Here is a 21,506-nt window from a genome sequence, read left to right on the forward strand (position 1 = left end):
TTGAGAGTCTTTATTAGGCCGGCTGGTTGACTATCTCACACAATGCCCCAAAAATGGCTATTGGGAGAGCATCCTGACCATAGGGTTGCAGTGGTTTTTATACTATAAATCAATACATCAATCATAAGTATCTGTTGCTATGATTTAAAATTACAAAGTAACATTATGGGATCTGAAATCATTAGCAGAGGGGGAAATGGGTAAAAATGATCTTAGGTACAAACTAAAGAATGGTTACTAACATCTAAACAATCACTGTTAACATCACTGTTCACACGATGCGTTGTTTAGGAAACTAGGAATCGAAAAGAGAACCATTTTTCATTATACAAGAATTGCCGGGGCTGGGGAGATAGCTCAGCTGGTAGAGTGCTTGCCTCACAAGTGCAAGGCCCTGAGTTCAATCCCCAGTACCACAAAAAAAAAAAAAAAAAAAAAAAAAAAGAATTGGCATTTCATCATTTTGTATTGTCAAACAAGTCATGTTAAGCAACCGTTGACAGGTACAGAGGCAGGGTACAGGTCCCATCAGAGAAGCTTTTCCTACATAACATGAAGTTTCAAGGTAAAATGGAGTCTTTTTAGTCATTGCCCATATAGCCTGGCCTATAACATTTCAATGGAGTCAGATATGTCAACCCGTCACATATATATTCATCTATTGGCAGACATCTGGAATGATTCCATAATTTGGCTGTTGTAAATTGTGTTTCTATAAACATTGAAGTGGTTGTATCACTATAGTATACTGGTTTCAGTTTAGTGCAAAGAGTGGTTCTAATCATAAGCCTAATTAGGCTGTCAGAGGGCAGGGTATCATTCAAAACCAGAGAGGAACAGTTTGAGGTTCCAATGGAATGAAATTATACCTTAAAATTATCAGGGCAGGTCAACCATTGAAATTAGTTTCTCTAGCAGAATTGAAGAGAGTTTTCTTCCTAGGCAAGATTAGAGGAAAGGCACACAGAGACAGAACTCCTAGAGGGGAATGGGTAAGGGAACAATGTTCCAACTCTACTGAGAGAGCACTGTGATCAGAGTTTTCATGGACACTATTCTGTCTTGATAAAAATACGTGGTCATCAAGGAGTCCCTGTTTTCACATGCTCTAGACCTCACTGTTGCATGTACTTATTCACTTGCATTACAAGTCCTCAGCTATTATGTTATGCACTGCAGACTCTGTCAAGGGTTTGCCAGTTTCTTTGTGGCTTGTTTGCTTTATAGAAATGAAATATTTTGCAATTAAAATTATGGGTATTGTTTTTTGCCAGGAAGTGATGTGTATGTGTGTGTGGTATGTGTGTTACCTTTTTTAAAAAATTATTCTTATGTTGGGAGAAGATTTTGAACATGGCAAAGTAAACCTCATGGAGAAAATTATATGAAATGTTGAATGCATATCAACATTTTAACTATTGAATTCTGTATTCTGAAATTATAAAAGAATCACTTAACAGTGTCAATGATATGTAAAATCTGCCTATATTTGAGATATCTGTTTTCATCATGTTTTGGCAATATCAGTGATATCCCTTCTCTTAGAAGATTGGAAAATTTGCCTTTTGGGAATTGTTATGATAATTCCTTGGAGAAGTAATTTCTTCCAAGTGCTACCCTGGTGCAGCAATGCTTTTGATAACTGCGGTTAGTCCTATGAGTGAAGTGCTGAAATAGTGTGGATTCCAAAGCGTTGCACAACTAGTTTCTTTGTTTTTCCTCTTTCTTCCTGTCCAACTTGTGCTGCTGATTCTAAAACCAGAGCATTATTCAGTGAACTTAAGCAGGAAACTTTATATAAAGTGATACCCCCTGGAGAAGTAATAGGAGAGGTGATTTAAATGTGACAGGTGGGTCCCCTGACACTTGCTCCAAAAAGAAATTGATCTTTCACTGTGACTATAAAAGCAACAATGCACAAAGGTCGAACAGAAGGAAGAGAGAGTTGAGATAGCTGCCTTCTCATGAGAAAGAGAATTTATTTTAAAGTTGTTGCTGTTCAGGCATTGGGATAAAATGGTGCCTGCCATTTTGCTGAGCACCTTTTTGCTTCATTTGACTGCTGCTGTGACTTCCAAACCGTAAGGGAATACTACACTATTTATATTAAACTACTAACAATTGTTAAAATAAGGCCAAATAAAATTTAATTGTATTTTACCATTTCAACTTCTGCAACTGAGTGCTGGTTTCTCCTATAAATGTTTAGCAAGCATAACTGCAATTAACAACTTAATCTCAAGATATCTCTTTGTGTACTAGAGTTTATTGTAATGCTATCTATGAAGAATGTGTGCTTTTAGGAATATTTCAATAAACTAAAATAGTTTCTGGTGGATGTTCTTCATTTCTCATACTCTTGTTTATAGAACGTTGGTTTTTTTTCTTTGCATAGGCAATATATCTTATGGGTCTCCTCTGTGATGAAGAGTTATTCTACAGAAAAAGCTTGTCTCCATCTTTTAAACCTCAATGAATCTGTATCATTGAGTGTTGTCTTGGAATATGATGGATCTAATACCACTATTTTTGACCTGTCTGTGGAAGAGGACACCTTCTATGCTTGTGCAAATTTCAAGGTGAGACAATGAATTTAGTATTTCAGAACTGCAGATATGGGAACATTAACTTATTATTAAAAGATTATTTTTACATAACAAAATTAGAATTTGGATAAGTTGTAGAAACTAGGAGGGACAATTAGAAATTTCAGAGAGGCAGCGAATAAAAGAAAAATTTATACATGCAGCCAATGTATAAATGTTGCCAATCTTCTATCATAAGAATTGATAATAAGATAACTACCTCATTTTAGGCAGTAAAAATGTTTCACAGTGTCAGGAAAGAAAATTTAGGGAAAAAGTGAAAGGATTGGATTCAGGGAAACAACAACAACAAAAAAGGAAATAGCAGGCAAGAAGACATAAAACACAAGTTTATTAGAAAGTGTCCCCATACTAAATTAAGCAATTGTAACAAGCAATCATTAATTCTTTCTTTAGGAAGTAAAGGGTTTACAGAAATCTCTCTGCCTGACAAGCCAAATTAAGACATTGTTTATGATTTTCCCATTCTCTGCTGTCCTACATCAACAGGTCTCTCAGAAGTCTTCTGAACAGTTTGCTTTTGTGACTCTCTTGGCTAAGGGAGATACTCTTAAAATCTTTGAGAGGAGATCTGTAGCAATCAGTTCAGAGGAGAAGGTAACATTTGTACAGACAGATAAACCCATCTATAAACCTGGAGAGAATGGTAAGTCTATTCTCCTTTCCTTTCTAACATTGACTTTAGAAATGCATTCTGCAAGTTAAAAGCAATTCAGACATGTAAGATTTAGTTAAATTTATCATTAATATCATTGGTACATGAATTTCAAAAGGTCTTATTGATGGTCTAGGCCTTTTATGAAATAGTACCTTTTAACTCTTGTCACTGAATACTTTGCTTCATCAAATTTACCTATCTTCCCCTTCCCCTGTATATAAACACTAATGACAGGCCTTCATAATATAAAGGTTTCAAGCATGGTATGTGGAGTGTAATTAATGAATTTGAATCATTTTTCCATATTTTACCAATTGGGCAAGTTAAATTAACCCTCTTTTTAAAGGTTCAATTATATCATATGTAGAATATAGAAAATAAAAGTTTATCCCAAGAATATTGTGAGAATGAAATGAGTACCACTATAAAAGAGTGACTCACACATAGATCTCATAAGTGATATTCATTATTTTCACTAGTATTACTGATTGTCATAAGTGTAACTAGACAGATGATAACTGAGGCAGAATCCTGCATTTTCTTTATTATTATAGTAAGTAGAATGTGACAGAAGGACAGCAAACTAGTGTTCAAAAGGGATTGGCTTTGGTCTTGGCTCTGGTAAAACAAATTATTGGCTTTTGTCAAGTAAGTTTGGATATTTGGGACTTGTTTCTTCATTTTTAAAATTAGAATTAGTGGAAAACATCTATACATTTTGTGCTGATGAATATTATATGTTGCTATGGTTTATTGAAAAGAAGTAAATGAACTAAATATAGAATTTTTATAGTGAGATTTTTGCTGCATTACATCCTCTCTTCTGAACTTACTAAATGTTGTGATGACGGCTTCTATATGAAGCTCGGTATGCACAAAGAATTAAAAATTGTCTTTTCAACTGTTTACTAGTTTCAATTTATTTTTTTCAGGAGTATTGTGTTCTATCTCTTACTATACATTTGTTACATTTTTCCCCTCTATGACTAATTATGCCACCAAGCCTTAAGGTGTTCCTATGGCTCTTGGGGTAAAAGTTTCTGCTGACGGCAGCAACCAGTGTGTCAGCCTTGGTCACAGCAAAACACCATTAACAGAAGAATGACAAATATAATAGGAGATATTTCTTTCCCAGTGAAACTCAGTCTCAAAGGATCACATTGGAGCTGAGAAAAAAGGGAATATGGTATCCTGTGATATTAGAACAATTCAATTCTTTTATTAAAATATTGTTCCTTTCTTTTCTTTTAGCTCACTTTCGCATTGTGACATTGGATACCCACTTCAAACCTATTGAGGATTTGGTGAGTTCAATCATTTCTAATGGTACAGTAACATTTGAACATATTAAGCAAAGACACTGCTATATAAAGCATCTTCAGGAAGCTTTCCAAACGCATGAAAATAAGGTTCCAAAGTAGAGTGTAAGATAGGTGCAGCTTTAATGCTAGTCTCATATTTAAACATAAAACTTTCATTTTTAGGGAGTTGATTTATAATTCTTTAGGTCTTTTCATCAAATAAAGAAAACACAGGTTGCATGGAAACTGCTTTCTACTTCCCAGAGGAGATTTAGGATCTCTTTACATTTGGGGTGTGTCTGGCATTTTTAGCTATAAAAACTTTGTTTTCTGGGGAAGCAAGGGTAATTTTAAGAGATGTCATATGTGTAATACAGCATTTGGCAAAAAGAATGTACTAATCTGTATTTTCTCTTTCAGTATCCTTTAATCACACTTCAGGTAAGAGACTTGCTTTTCATATCCATTACTTTAATTATTCAGATACATAATATGTCTTGTTCTCATTTTGTATAATTAGAAATTAAGATGACTGAAATAAAGGGAAGAATAATCTTCGTGTGCATGTACAGTATAAGGCATCAGATTAAGATCTAAATAGAGTCTATTTCTTTTCAGGATAGCCTGTGGGGCAAATGCAATAATTTGGTTTGTATGGAATATGAAAGAGTATTAGACTCTAAGGCAGGTGTATATTTGAAATGACTTGATTTTTGTTGCCAGGCCCTTCTCAATCTTAGTTAATTCACATTTTATTGTAAGAAAATGGAAAACACAAACACAAATACCCAAGAACTTAGAAATATATGAGAGGATGATATTATCTTGAAACTGATTCTTTGCTTTTAGAAAATAATTGACTGTCTCCTTCTACCAGTTTCTCCAGAGTACTGTGGCCTTCAACTTCTTTGAAAACTTGTGCCTATCAGTAAATAAGATTGAATATGAATACATTCAGAATACATAACAGAAGTTATGTTGTTTTCATGATTTAAGATGATTAGTTCAATATAATGATAGCACTTTCTTTACTTCCAAAATAAAGAAGGAAAGAAAAATACTCACATGCAACTTCTGATTGTCTTTATTCATTGTTTTCTAGGATCCTAAAAACAATGAGATTTTTCAATGGCAAAATGTGACCTCTTTCAGAAATATTACCCAACTGTCATTTCAATTGATTTCAGAACCAATGTTTGGAGATTATACAATTGTTGTGAAAAGAAAATCAGGAAATACATTGACACATCAATTTACTGTTAATAAATATGGTAACTAATTCCTATTTTTTATTTTTTTCTATATAAATGAGTTCAAAATAATTGAGAAAACTTTTACTTTAGATTTAGGCAAATGTAAGTGAAGCTTGATTTGGTTTTCTGCCATTGTCTTCTGCTGTATCATGAGTCCTTTCCTGCTCCTCACTCCTTATTCTGATCCCTGCTTATCTGTTTCCCCTAGAAAATACCCTAGTTTCCTAGAATGTATCTAAGTTTTCAACAAAATGTAAAGTTATGGGGATAGGGAAATTTAAAAAGGGGGGGACTACTCAATCCTTAATGAGACACTGTCATTCACTGTGGTGGACTGGTTCCCCACAGAATTGGAGGCAATTGAAACATTGTCAGCTCAGATGCAAAAATAGGAAAAAATTATGCTTGGAAGCATAGTTATCTGCATGATTGCAATTAGTTTTGCTCCTAGCCAAAAGGGGGCTAATATATATTTCTCTTTGTTTTCAGTGTTGCCCAAGTTTGAAATTAAGGTCAGTGCACCACAGGCAGTAACTATTTCAGATGATGAATTTCAAGTGGATGCATGTGCTAAGTAAGTATTTATTATGATTTGTCCCCACAGGTAACTCAAAGCTCAGGGAAAACAAGATATGAGTTTAACCATGAAATTTGTTTATATGCTTACATTAAAAATCTTAGGGAATTTTTGAATATTTGAAAAATATAGAGAAAAACATAAGAAATAAGCTATAATTAATTGTACTCATTGTCATTAACATTGTGATTTATTTTCCTGTAATTTTTTATGAATATTTTCCATGACAACAATCTTACTTTCTTATCTACAGTACTTAAGAAAACTTGTTTCCAAATTATGTCAGTCTTTTTATCTATGCCAATTCCTTACCATATCAACATACCTTTACAGTTATCTTTAGCAAATTCACTAAACTATTATTTTATTATCTAATGTGGGCTGTTCCATTCTATTTCCTAGTAATTAATAATTTTGTAGCATGTACCATTGTGTAATGCTATATAATAATTTTTCAATTAATAGTAATTTACTTAAGAAATATTTCCAGAAGGGGAAATACCAAGACAAAATAGATAACAGTCTTTTAATCTTTTGATTGCCCTATTACTCACCAAACATATTATGCCAAGGTACAATTCCAGCAGCTGGTGCAAAAGTACCTACCTCATTTAGTCTTCATAATTATTGAATATTCTCATAAAAAATAAAATGCACATGAAAAGAAGGGAAAGAAAAACTAACAGAGATATAATAAAATATTACTAATAGCACCATTAAAATAAAAATAATAACAGAAAATGAGCTATTGAAATTGTCGTAGTGCAACTAAGGAAATTTATGATTTAATTTGAATTCATTTAAATCCTCTTAATATAAAAAATCCAAATTTTTATTTTCTTCTTGGGAAATTATTTCTAATATCTTTAAACCATTTTTGTGATGACTTTTCTTAAATTTCTAATAATATAAAACATCTGCTATTTTTTGGGTGCCAATTTCTAGTGTAATAGCTATACATATTCTCACTGTGATGCCACAGGAGCTATTATCATCTCAATTTTATAAAGAAAATTGGTAAGACAAAAATGAAATAACTATCCAACAATAATGGAGCCCTTTGATGACAGAGCTAGGATTTACACATGGGCTCTATGGCTTTAGAAATACTTGCCCAATTAATAATTCCATTATACTTTATTCCAAATACCAATATTTGCCATATCTTTTAAATACTTTATGGCTGACATCAAGCTACTAATTTTTTTTAGTATATTAATGATACATTGTGTAAAGAACTGTCTAGTAAGCATGTGAGGGTAATTCTTGAAGTTCTTCAGAATCTTGGAAACTTTTAGTCTTTTTTAAAGTAGTATTTAAAATCTTTAGACTCTAGGGAAATGATCATAAAATTTCTCTGAGTTTCAATGTAGAGTACTTGAATATGTGCCAGAATTTAATATATATGAGATTGCAAATTATCTGTTAAAAATCATGAGATAATCAACATATGGCTGAAAAAATCCAGGATCTTAAACAGGCTTTGCTAGAAAATCCAAAGCCAGAAATTTTAATGTCATTGGCATCTCTAATTTATTTATATACCTAGTATTATGCTAAAAAAGTTTAACCCGCAGATCAGGAGAGTCAAAATATTTATTCAAAGTGGTGTGTACAAAAACACTTTCTAGACCAAATGCTAACATGAAATTAGTTGTTTCTTCATTACTTTGGATTATTATCATTATTCTGACTTCTTGTAACTTAACATTATATATCTGACATTAAGGAGCACATCAATATCAGCAATAATAAGATCCTGTCATACGACCAGGCAACTAGACAGGAGCTGTTCTTGCTGCACAGATGTTACTGAGCGAACTTTGAGAGCAGGATGGTGTAGTCATTGTCCAGATTTGAATTAACACAATCAAGGAATTGCCTGTCGTAGGCTGAATAGCACTGTACCAGCTGTGCCCAGGGATTTAGTTGGAATGGCTAGGGAAAACAACAGCAAAATTACATTATTTTAGCAAAATCTCAGAAATGAACTAGGTTTTTAAGGAGGAATAAAATTTATCTACAGATAAAGAGATTTTTCAATAAATTCCATTAGTACCCATCAAAAGCTTTTCAAATTACAAAGGGACTTCCTACTCTATGCTGCATGAAGAAGTAAACTACATGTTCCAGGAACAAACATTAATCTGTAAATAATGCTACAGTAAAAATTTTATTTTATAAATAAAAAATAGAAGAAATAATGAGACATATGTTTTATTATTCTTACATCTTACATCAGACCTAACATTTCTGTCCCAATCTTAGCTCAATTTCTGTTTTACATGAGACAAAAATTAGAACTAAAAGATGATTTTAGTAATTTAAGTTGAATCAAAATCTCAAAAACATGAAGTATTTTTAAGTAAAAAGAGAAATAGGTTAACAGAATGAAAGGAGGATAGACCATGGAGTGAAACAGATCTGAGTTTGAATTTTCAATCACAACATGAGGAAGTTAGTTGACTAATCAAGGTCACTGGAAAAATTAAATAATGTAAATAAGATCTAATATAGATCACTGTCCAACAATCATTCAAAGTATTGTAATCTATAAATTCCCTAATATTCAGTTTGATTATCTCCTAACTATGTAGTTGCTATTTTTTTAAACCTAGTGGAAAGAATCCTCAAGTTAAAAAACAAACACTGGTATTGAGTGGATTTGTGTTTGGTTGAAACTTTTAAAAATTTTTCATTATAGTTTTTGGAGAAAATGAGATTCAACACCACTCCATAAGGTATTATACCTTTATTCAAAACATATCCAATTTATGTCGGTCCCCATGCTCGTGGCAAAACAAGCATCGCTGCTTAAAATGCTGATCTGGACATACTTCGAGAACCCGAATCATCCCAGATTTACTTACTTACATATTTTCTTAAAGAAAAAGTTACAACTAATTTTTATGATATTTCTATCAGATTAAAAATTATTTTTAAAAATTTAATCATTAAATTTTATTCACTGAGATTTTAGATTACTTCAGATACTATGTCACTGAATTTGATTTTTTAAAAAGCAGCCACATCCTCCTAATAAATCAAATGACCAATTCTATGAGGAAGTACTGCCAATAGGTGAGGATTCCTAATTGAATTGGGTTAGATTAAGGTCTTCATAGTTTAGAGATTTCATGTATAAGTGTTGAAGGAGTCCATAAAATACTGCTCTGATGTCATTAATCGGTAATCACAAGTGCACCTTTTCCCATTAGGTACACCTTTGGCCAGTCTGTGCAAGGAAAAGCCCAAATCCGAGTATGCAGAACATTTTTTTCTTCTACAAATTGTGAGAAAGAAAACAATGAAATATGTGAGCAATTTATTGCACAGGTACTAACAATGATCTTTTACTCAAAAAAAAAAAAGTCTTACTCATTTTTGGCTATTGTTCTTTCTTTGATTTCATTTATAAAAAGGACTTAGCAATATATTCATTTTATGGATAATAGAGGATGCAATTAAAAATGGTAAAAAATGAGAAAATACAATGTCTAAAAGTTTCTTACTCTCTAGGCAATGTAAATTGTTATTCACTTACCATTTTTTAGAATATTTAGAACTTGAAAAAGATTTTATTGCGTTCCTTATTTATATACTCTGTAAGTGGCTGTCCCAATCTTTAAATAAATGGATCTGCATTATTTTTCACTATGCAACCTAGAATTGTCCTCTTTAAAACATCTTATTTTCAAACATAGGCAATTTCATATACATCCATTGCTTTAGATTTGTAGGGTTTTTGTTGTTGTTGTTGTTGTCGTTGTCTTTGTGTGTGTGTGTGTGTGTGTGTGTGTGTGTGTGTGTGTGGGTGGGAGAGAGCGAGCGAGAGAGAGAGAGAGAGAGAGAGAGAGAGAGAGAGAGAGAGAGAGAGATGATGCTGGCGATTGAACCCAGAGCCTTGATACATCCCCAAACCCTGAGGTTCATATTTCAAGTCAACAGTTGCTTTCTCCATCTGTAACATTATAACTTTAAGAGAATGACTCCACCTGTTTCTTTGAGTGAGAATTGACTTTGGAATTCCAATAGTGAAATTTGCATATACACCATAGTATATGTCTGATTGTCCTCAAGTTACTCCCAAAATTTGATGACCACCCTCTAGGTAAATATCAATAATTGCAAATACAAGCCAAAAAACTAGGAAATATAAGCTAAGAAATGTTAAGTGAATTTCTTCCACATCAGTGGCTCATTGTTCCACTAAGTTATAACATAATTCAGTCAAACATTTTACCTAGGGAAAGGTGTTCACTCAGCTAATGTTTTTTTCTCTCCGTATATGAAAAACATAGCAATAAAGAGATCTGATACGACCATCTCTATGTGAGAAGCTTTATTTATTTGAAACAGATTCCTTGGAGTGAGTTTCCTGAGTCAAGGGAAGTATAGATTGATGTAGCTATAGAGATCATTTTAAGAAATATTAGCATATTGCTATTCATAAAATTTTTAGTCATTCAAATTCTTGTCAGCGAATATAATGTTATACAGATTATATTTCCCAAGTTATTTCCAGCAATGTATTTAAGACTTTAATTTTTTATCATTTTGATAGACAAATTTATTTTGTTTTAACATGGTATTATCTAATTACTAGCTAATTTGAGCATCTTTTCATATTTTTGTTATCAATTTGGATTTGGTCTCTTGAAAACTCTTAATTGACTCTGCTTTTCCTTATTAATATACAATTGAAACTTTCTTTCATTATAAACATTCTCCATCCTCTAAGCAATTTTTTCTAGTATTTAAATAAGTCAAACCATTGACTTGCAGTTGTGCTATTTTTGACATCCCAAGGCTTTTACCATTTTTGGGTTTCAGGCTTAGGATAAAAAATGTCTGATTTGCCCTTCTGTTGCATATGTAACTAAGTATGCTTTAAGATTAATTCAATTTCTTCAGTAAACATAAAATTAATTTTTGATTATGTTTAATATAAGAAGTTTGTTTTCTCCCACCTGGATATTGAATTCATAGCACCCATTTTATATGTTTGCTTTTCATCTTTATTCTAAATCATACTTGTGTTTGCCTATTGTACAGGTTTTTATTATATTCTTATGTTATTTATGTTCATCAATCATTTATTTTAATCTTCATCTTAATAATTCCTTTTCCTAATATTTTAGTTGATATTTTAAATATATAGTCATCCCTCCCTATCAAAGGGAGTTGATTCCAGAAACCTCATATATACCAAAATCTGGGGCTAGCCAAGGCGCTTCTATAAAATGGTATAGATTTACATATAATCTAGCACATCCTCTAGTATACTTTAACTTCTCTAGAGTACTTATGCTATCTAACAATGTAAATGTGATGTCAATAGTTGTTATACAGTATTATTAAAGAATAATAACAAATGAAAAATTCTGCTTGTGTTCAGTACAGGTGCATTTTTTTCCAAATATTTTTTTGCATGGTTGGGGCTTACTGTGTTAATGGCTTCATTTAGTAATGCACACATTCAGTGTTTTACAGTTTCCTTTCTCCATACAGCTTAATGTCATTTGATGCACAGTATTTTTCCTTTACCCTATCTCTAAATTCTTACTGGTTAACCTTACTTTTCTCTTTGATTGAAAGATGACTAAAAACGTTTTTCTCCTAATTTCAAAGTCATTAAGAGTCTTCTGGCCACTTTTAATTATTTCATTTTAACTGGTATTATTTAGACAAAGTAGAAGTAATGTTTTGGTGTTATTGATAAAATAGTTCCTTAGTCTTTAGGAGTGCACACTCTACAACCACCACACTTGTTTAGCTCCAATACCTTAAATAACTGTGTGGCCTTGAGTAGGTTATATAATGTTTCAGTTTACTCATCCTTATAATTGTATAATAATAGGGCCTAGTTCATATGAGAATCTTGAGAACCAAATGAATTGACAGATCCTTGTAATTTTTAAAATTTTAAATTAGTGAATATTTTTCAAATATAACAAAATATATATTGTTTTAATTGTCGACGTTACTGGCAAAAGATTATAGAGTTTTCCTAATTTTAAATATACAGTTTACTCTAAGAAGTATTTATTTTGATGGTAGAGCCTTGAAAAGTGATTCTGTTCCACCCGTTTTAGTGCCTTTCAAGATGATTTAAAATAGCATTCAACTTCATTTCCCTCCTTTAATCTCCTCCCATTGACATTGCTTCCAGGAGAATTTCTTTCAAATCTGTGAAATAAAGATTATCTTCTTTACCTGGTTTGATATGCTGATGTAATCTTTTCCCTCCTCCCCCTTCTCCTCCTCTAAGTTTTTTCTTTAGTTATTTCAACAGTCATGGGGGGTGGTGGTTAGATACTTATGCTAAAAATTCATAGTTTTTAAAATGCTCTTGAATCCCTAACTTTTTCACTTTATTTTCTCTTTATTTTTCAGTTGCAAAATGGTTGTGTTTCTCAAACTGTACATACAAAAGTCTTCCAACTCTATCGTTCTGGATTTTTTATGACATTTAATGTCAATGTAATTGTTACAGAATTTGGGACAGGTAAGGATTGTTTTATGTACCACTGGGATATCAGCTTACTGGGAAGAAGTTAATTAAGTTAGCAGCATGTATAAAATACACATCAATTATTGCTCAAACTGGTAAAAAGTTGTACTTTTGCCCTTAGGTCAACTTGAGGGTTGCTTTTGAATAAAATTTTCCTAATTATATTTAAAATAAAATAAGTATGTAAATGTTTTATGACTTTATCTGTTTCTGTGACTCCATTAACCAGAAATAATAGAGTTGAGCTAATAAATTATCAATTCCTTTTTAACTTTGTATATATCCGTTGATAAGCAATTGCCATCACCTAACTTCTGATTTTATGCTCAGTACTTAAAACCTATATCCTGAGGACCAGATTTTTTTGAACATAGCCATATTTTGTTTACCTTGCTTAACAGCTATAACAAAGTAGAGTACTCGTGTCAAAGACTCAACCCAGAGCGGTCCAAACCCTAGAATGACTATTAGAGTCATATGGAAGTTTATCAAGCCCTGATTTATTAGAACTGCAAATGAAAAAGACTATTAGTGAGAAATTTACAAACTTATACATAGTGAGTGCTCAGTAAATTTTGTTAAACAAGTGAAAAAACAGGAAAGTGAGATTTAATTTGGGTGAGGGAACCAGTTGAATGGCTCATAATTTCTTGCAACTTATAAAGAGGTTGGGAGTACACTCTTTATTTAGTGATCTATGTACATATACTTGATTAATATTGCCGTAGCACTCACAATAGGTGAGTTTGTCACACTTCTATTATTGTAACAACTTAACTAAATATGTTTGATTCTGCCTATTGGTTTGTTGATATCTCAAGACTTTTTTTTTTTTTAACTTTGCTTTGCAAATCTGAATAAAGTCTAAATGCTATATAGTTATTTTGTAGGTCAAGAAAGTTTTCAAAAGTGGAAACCCTATGGTTTAAGATATTTTCCATTATAAAGTTACAAGTCAGAACTGAGTGGAATGGTAGGAAGGAAAAACTTAAGAGCATTTTCTCCTGCTCCTGATTTAACTATCATTCCTTTCAAAGAAATAGGTTGCATGTATTTCAAATCATTTATACCTCCTTTTTAATATAGAACAAAAATGTAAACCTGTATTCATATAGTTCTTATGTGTGTCTTAAGCTCTCCACACCCCGCAGGTGTTGAGATTGAAGCCAGGGCCTTGAACATGTTAGGCAAGTGCTCCACCACAGAGCTATATCCCCAGTTCTGGAATATTTGGTGGAATGGTTAATTCTTTATTGACACTGTGTTTCCTCATTTCTTACAGGTGTACAAATAAGTGAAAAGACCTCTATTTTTATCACTTCATCACTTGGTAGTGTGAACTTTGAGAATATGGACCCCTTCTATAGAAGAGGAATTTCTTATTTTGGAACTGTAAGTTTAACTTTAAAAAATGTGTGTCCCTATTTCATTTTATTTGATCACTGATTATCCTTTGAAAATTTCTAGATATTTTTTTCCCTACTTTCATAGTACATCTTTAATATTACCATATCTGATATACTGGAAAAGTCCTTGGCTGAAAGGAATAAATACAATTTTAGTTGTTTCCATATTTTATATACACACACATATATTTAATAAAACATCTTTCTGTTCATTAGAATTTAAGAGAATTTCTATTGAGTGATCAAAATTATGAATAGAAAATTATTTCTCTGTAGGAATATGAAATTTTGTATTTGAAGAATATTAACACTCCCTTATTTGTACAGCTTAAATTTTATGGTCCCAATAATGTTCCTATGGTGAGCAAGTTGTTGCAACTGGAGCTCAATGATAAAATTATAGGAAATTACACTACAGATGAGAATGGTGAAGCTCAATTTTCCATTGATACTTCAGGCATATTTGATCCAGAATTCAAACTGAAGGTAAGACATCAAAGAATAGATGAAGACTGATAGGTATCCTACATCAGAATCAAATGTTAGGAATTTTGAACTTTGGGAGTTTCTATTTCTCTCTCTCTCTCTCTCTCTTCTTTTTAATTTATTGATTCTTTTTTAAAGTTATACATGACAGCAGAATCCATTTGATATAATTATACAAACATAGAATATATCTTATTCTAGTTAGGATTCCATCCTTATGGATGTACATGATAGTGGAATTCACTGTGTTGTTTTCATATATGTACATTTGAAAATTATATCAGATTCATTCCACTGTTTCTTAAGACAGTATATGTTTTTTGCTTGTTTGTTAAATAATATATGAGAATATTTGTTCAGGATGATGAGAAACTAATAATACTACAATTGTTATAAGTTCTATAACAACCAGTATTCTCCTCTGTGTAGCTAGAATTCACTCATGGAGAAAATTTGGTTTTTTCCTTCAGATCAGTTTATGCATAGATAGGGGGGATACTCTGATTTCTCTTTTCTGCTGCTTAAATGGAATTTTGCAGTTAAACAATTTGTCAGTCTTCAAATATAGCTTCAGGAAATAGAGATTAAGTCTGATTCTCTGACTTCCATTCAAATGTAAGAAACAATTTATTGTTAGTTTAATGAAATATTTATACAATTATGGTGATTTTTAGTACATAAAAGAGAAGGGTGTTATTATTTCACTTCCAATAACTCAACAATGAAATGTCAGCCCCAGGCTAAGTTTCCTCTCTGGTTTGAAGACAGGTCTTCTGTTCTGTTACTTTCTTTGGAAGTCTTTACATCTCTAAGATCCTTCTCTTTGTTTTACCTGTCAGGCCTCATATGTTCAACCTCAGAGCTGCTATCCTACCAGCTGGTTGACACCTGAGTATTCCGATGCCCACTTCAAAGTTTCACGCTTTTATTCCCGAACCAGCAGCTTTCTGAAGATTGCTCCTGAACCAAAGCAGCTTAAATGTAACCAACAGAAGATTATTACCGTCCATTACTCCTTAAATCCTGATGCATATAAGGATAATTCAAATGTCAACTTCTTCTATTTGGTAAGTCTCAGTTAGCGAATTCTTGAAATCCTGCCTAATTGTGAGTTTGTAGGCACATGACAGTTCAGACAGTGTGCATCAGCTGAGTCATGTCAATCTGAGGGAGTTCCAGCCTCTCATTTTGCTCACTATTGGACCCATTAGAAACAAACAGATAAAATGCTCTTAGATTGTTTCCCTCAGATTTTGAAACTTGCCGTTCAGAGTCTGCTTTCTTAGGCATTCAATTATAACTCATATCAAGTATTTATAACTCTTTGTGATAGTAAAATATTAGGCAGATGCAAAAAAAGTAAAATGGAAGATTCACTTTGATAAGCAGTAAAAGAAATTAGCTATCTTGGGCCTATCCATTTTGTGTCTTCAAGGCATACTGAAGAGTGACACACAGACTTGGAAATTAAGGCATTCCTACTTTGAATACCACTTTGTCATTGTGCTCTTTTTCTTCTCCTCCTCCTTCTGCTTTTCCCCCACCTCCTCCTCCTTCTTCTCCTCATTCTTCTTTTTTGGTTCTGAGGACTGAACCCAGGGTCGCTCTACCACTGAGCTACATCCCCAGCATTTTTACTTTTTATTTTAAGACAGAGTCTCACTAAGTTGCTTGTGGCCTTTCAAGGTTGCTGAACTGGCCTTGAAGTTGTGATCCCCCTGCCTCAGCCTCTTGCGTCACCACCACACCCAGCCCCCACCCTCTCCTCTTAATCACACAAGTTAGTCCATCCTGGACAGGTTTTTAAACTCCCTAAGCCTTGGATTCTTCAGATGTATAGTATAATTGGAAATGATAAGTTTTGCCTCGTAGGATGAGTATTACATGTTAGGCTCCACCCTTGTATGTGTTGGTTGGCTTCCTCAGCCTTACAGAATCCCATATTACAGCTAATGGAACAGAGGGGAAACAGATAAAATGATGTGTCTTAAATCATAAAGTTAATAGTGATTAGATAAAGGCATAGATAATAGTGATTAGATAAAGTTAATAGTGATTAGAAAAGACATTAGATAATAGTGATTAGATAAAGGCATATAATAGTGATTAGATAAATCGTGATCTAGATAGTCTGGATAAATTCAGTGGCTCCTACAGTACGTTTCACATTGTTCACAGAGTTTCTAGTACATAATAGGCACTCAATCCATTGTGGTTACTTTCTGTTCTTCAAATGTGCTAAGTTCACTTTTAATTTGTGGAAGCTACTGTATCTTATGGGACAGAATTATCATTGGATAATTCATTATATAATAACAATATAATATGATATTAGGCAATAGATCTCATATTGTGTTTTCTTTGTCCTATACAGATGATGGTAAAAGGAGCTATCTTCCTCAGTGGACAAAAGGAAATCAGAAACAAAGGTGTATATAATGCAATCATTTATAAATATGTAGTTTACCTTTTTTTTTTCTTTAAGGAAATATTAGAGAGTCCAGAAGTTAGGAAGAGCACTTATTTCAATTTGTGGGCAAAGTGCAAACTTTTATTTTCTTTAAGGAAATATTAGAGAGTCCAGAAGTTAGGAAGAGCACTTATTTCAATTTGTGGGCAAAGTGCAAATAGGATGGCTTAAAGAAAGTTACTAAATATTTTGATACAGGACACTTTGACCTCTTTCTACTATTGCGAGGTCATCAAGTACATTACAGAAAAGGGATTTCCAGAACCAGAGTATTCTAATTAGCTAAATTACACAGTCTTATTTTTCATATGTAATTTGCATTATTTAATTTGTTTGCCTTTAAAAAAAAGCCTAGTTTGCACTTTCTATCCATAAGCCATTCTATTTATCTAAGCATACCCAGTGATACAAGAAATTTTTGACATCATACCTGTTGATCTCCTATTTACACAGCCTGGAATGGAAACTTCTCATTTCCCATCAGCATCAGTGCCGATCTGGCTCCTGTGGCTATCCTTTTTGTCTACACCCTTCACCCCAGTGGAGAAATCGTGGCCGATAGTGTCAAGTTCCAGATTGAGAAATGTTTTAAAAACAAGGTGATTTTTTTTTTTTTCTATTTCTGACCTGTCCAGAATAAGAAGGGTAAGCAGTTTGCTTCTTGCTACCTCCTTAACTCACCACTATGATCTTTACATGGTAATCTCACAATAAGGGTGGGTATCATTTAAGTTATTAGGGAACCAGAAAATTGCCAAATGGAATGAATTATCCTTAACAAAAGTGCTAATCCTGAGATAACAGAAGGGTGGTAAAGGAGATGTGCCCTTTAAGGACAGCCGTGGGTGAACATGCGCTGGAGAAATATATGTACAGAATCTATCAGGATTTATTAAGAAAAGATTGAATTTATTCAGATTATCTTCATAGAAAATTATCTCTACTTTCATTTCTTTTCTTTCTCCACTTCAGGTTAGCATCAAGTTCTCTAAGGAGCGGGGGCTTCCTGGCTCCAATGCCAGTCTCTATCTTCAAGCAGCCCCTGACTCATTCTGTGCCCTTGGGGCTGTGGATAAAAGTGTCCTCCTGCTAAAATCAGAACAACAGCTGTCAGCTGAAAGTGTAAGATCCCTGATTTCCTCAGTTTTCTTATTTCTATCTGGACTCAAAGTCTTATCCTTTATATGAAGCTTATGTGAGATGGAACATGTTTTATTCCTTTGTTACTTCGTGGCTTATACATTTATTTTTCTTGAGTTACTCAACACTCATAGTAAAACATAATTCTATGGATGATTATAACATGTTAAGAACTTTATAATAATATTTAGTATTCATTTGATACTTGGGACCTAATTTGACCACTATGTCCCATTGTTAATTCTCCTTTTTTTTAACCACATTTTGTTTTATTCCTGTTATATCAGTGAAAGATTCAGAAAAGAATCATACGCAGCATTTGTTAGTCAAATATCTCTTTAGTTTTCTTTAATCTGGAAAAGAGTCTTTCTTTTTTTCTTTATGGAATGGACATTTTTGAAGAATGCAAGACATATCTGTTATTTAATAGAATATTCCTTATATTAGGTTTATGTAATGCTTCCTATTATTATGTATCTATATGCAGAATACCACATAAGTGATATGTTTTTCAGGATATTACATCCAAGTTACACAAGGTCCATCTTCCCATCTTTGATAATAATAATTTTGACTACCATGGTGAAGATGTTTTCCTGTACATCCATTGTCTTATTATCCCCATTGAACTGATAAACAGTTTGTGTTTGTTAAGTCTGTGCGTATAACCTCATCAATGTTTCCATGTAGATTTAGCATTCATTAATAATCCTTGCCTGAATCAATATTGCTGTAATAGTTGGTGGTTATTCCAGTTTTACCTCTTCCTCTTCACTTGAGGAAACACAATTCCTATTATTCAATGGTGAAAAATTTATTGCTAGTCTTAATTATTTTTATGCTCAAATTGTTCCAGGTTTGTTCAGTAGGAATATCTTCAAGTTGGTCTCTATGTCCTTTTTGACATGTCCACATTGCTGGTTCTAGCTCTCAAGAAACTTTCTACTTCAAGAATGTTCCAGACCTATCTTTTATTGTCTTTGCATTAGACTTAAAAACCAATATTTTCCCAGGGAGCCTGATTCTGAGTATAGAATAATATTAATCTAATTTATCTTGTTTCAATTAATAGTGATCTAGTTGACACAACATCATCTTCACTCTTTTCATTTAAAATATGAAATTTTTCATGTTTCTATTTATAGTTATGTTTATTTCTGAACTTCATATTCTATTCCATTGGTCTGTCTTATCATGTGTCAGTTCCACACTGTTTCAATTATAGAGGCTCTGTGGTAAGTAAAAATTATTGTTATGAATCAACTTCTTTGGCCTTCCTGGGTTCCCCAGTCAATTCAATTTCAGGGTTCCCCTAGCTGCTATTGGTGATTGTAGATACCAACTTATTTCCAAGTTCTCAAATTCCAGTTTACTGATATTTTTGTTGTGAGTACACAGAATTTATAAACTAACTTAATAATTTCAACTTTATGGGGTGATGTTCTGATTCAGAACAATAAATGTCTTTTTATTTGTCCAAGCATACTTTCATATTTTTGTGAATTTAAATTTTAAATGATTTTCCTATACAGTTTCCTGGTAAGCTTATCAGCATTTCAACTTTTTCTGTTGACTGTAAATGAGGTTGTTTTCCCTTCTATTATATATTCTAAATATTTTTTTCTGTTAAAGGAGTCATTTTTGACTAATAATTTTATATTTTGCAAAATTGCTGGATTGCTTTGGGTTGAATTGGTTTTTCATTGGTTTTCTGGGGACTTTCAGATGTGCTCCCATGTTATGAACAAATAGAGATAGTTTTCCCTTTCATTTTTTCATTGTATATGACTATTTTTTCCCCTAATACCAGTGCAGTGCCAAATTGCAAGGGGGAATAACATTCTTGCCTTTTTCTTAACCTAGTAGAAATGACTAGTGTTGGGTACATTTGTGTATCATACATTCTTACTAATTTTCTTTTTCTTTGGGGGAAAATAGTTTGTTTTCTTTCTCTACTAGTGTCAGCATTGGCACATTATGTTTTTTAAGAAATTAAGATTTTTATATTTTTTCAATATATTGTTGAAAAGGGAAGCCTCAAGAATTTTATAAGTCTGGGGAGATAGCTCAGTTGAGTGCCTGCCTCACATGCACAAGGCCCTGGGTTCAATCCCCAGCACCACAAAAAAAAAAAAAAAAAAAAAAAAGAATTTTACAAACCATGTTGTCAGTGTCATTACATTTACTTTATTTATATTTTCCTCTCCATTATATAATTGTTATTTTGTATATTTGTACTTTTTTTTAAATTAATTAGTGTTTTCCCTACTTTGCTCTTTCCTAAAAAATGAGATTTTAATCTATGTCAGTTAGATGCAGTATGGGTTTTTTGGTACTCTATCTTAATTTAGCATTTCCTTAGTAGTGTTTCATTTTGTTGTTGTTGCTTTTAGTTAGTATATTTTTTTATTATTTAAAATTTACACAGTTTTTTCAATTTTTTGATTTTTATTTTAATTTTTGGTTTGGATGTTTAGGTGTTTTTTTCTAATATGTGTGTGTGTGTGTGTGTGTGTGTGTGTGTGTGTGTGTGTATGTGTAAGTGTGTGTGCCTGAGGCTCAACCCCATAGCCTTGTGCATGTTAGGCAAGTGCTCCATCACTGAGCTACAACCAGCCCTGATCTCTACTTTCAAAAATATTCCATGCATTCTGATATGTCATGATGGCTCCATTTTTATTTTAAAGAAATTCTTTAATTTCTGTTTGCATTTATTCTTTCACCAAGAAATGTACTTACTGGAACATTTTTTAATTTATGTGTAGAAATGCCTTTTTATTTTGGAACTTTATTTTAGTTTCATTTTATATTGTGTTATAATTGGTAATATTTCTATTTTATAAAGTCTACTGATATATTTTTGTGCCCAAATATGTTTTTAACAATGTTTCCATTTGGTGAGAAGATATAATTTCTATTATCTTATTTTGTACCCATAAAATCTGATGGTATAGATTTTTTTACTCTTGCCTATATTCTTAAATCCACTTATCGTGTCTTATACTGAAAGTAGTATGTAAGAATAAATACCCTGTTAGTATTGTTTACATATTTTTCTCTCTGTATAATTTCTTCTTATTACATGGGACACAGAT

General features: G+C 32.5%; 1 protein-coding gene across 2 annotated transcripts in view; it reads left to right on the forward strand.

Moving 5' to 3' along the window:
* The first annotated feature begins 950 nt into the window (after positions 1-950).
* Positions 951-21,506, forward strand: part of LOC306661205 (ovostatin homolog 2-like) — a 48,988-nt gene continuing 28,432 nt past the window's right edge. Inside the window, exons 1-15 of one of the 2 annotated variants that reach the window (XM_079140033.1) lie at positions 951-2,081; positions 2,396-2,579; positions 3,096-3,252; positions 4,516-4,568; positions 4,986-5,006; positions 5,668-5,836; positions 6,308-6,392; positions 9,614-9,731; positions 12,792-12,903; positions 14,192-14,301; positions 14,643-14,801; positions 15,641-15,868; positions 17,176-17,230; positions 17,725-17,870; positions 18,244-18,393. In XM_079140033.1, coding sequence (XP_078996159.1) covers positions 2,017-2,081; positions 2,396-2,579; positions 3,096-3,252; positions 4,516-4,568; positions 4,986-5,006; positions 5,668-5,836; positions 6,308-6,392; positions 9,614-9,731; positions 12,792-12,903; positions 14,192-14,301; positions 14,643-14,801; positions 15,641-15,868; positions 17,176-17,230; positions 17,725-17,870; positions 18,244-18,393 — 1,812 coding nt within the window. In that variant the 5' untranslated portion in view covers positions 951-2,016. The remainder of the gene's footprint in view (positions 2,082-2,395; positions 2,580-3,095; positions 3,253-4,515; positions 4,569-4,985; positions 5,007-5,667; positions 5,837-6,307; positions 6,393-9,613; positions 9,732-12,791; positions 12,904-14,191; positions 14,302-14,642; positions 14,802-15,640; positions 15,869-17,175; positions 17,231-17,724; positions 17,871-18,243; positions 18,394-21,506) is intronic. The other variant, XM_079140034.1, reaches the window with a different exon arrangement.

This window comes from Sciurus vulgaris (assembly GCF_902686455.1).
Source record: "Sciurus vulgaris genome assembly, chromosome: 5".
Lineage (NCBI taxonomy): Eukaryota > Metazoa > Chordata > Mammalia > Rodentia > Sciuridae > Sciurus > Sciurus vulgaris.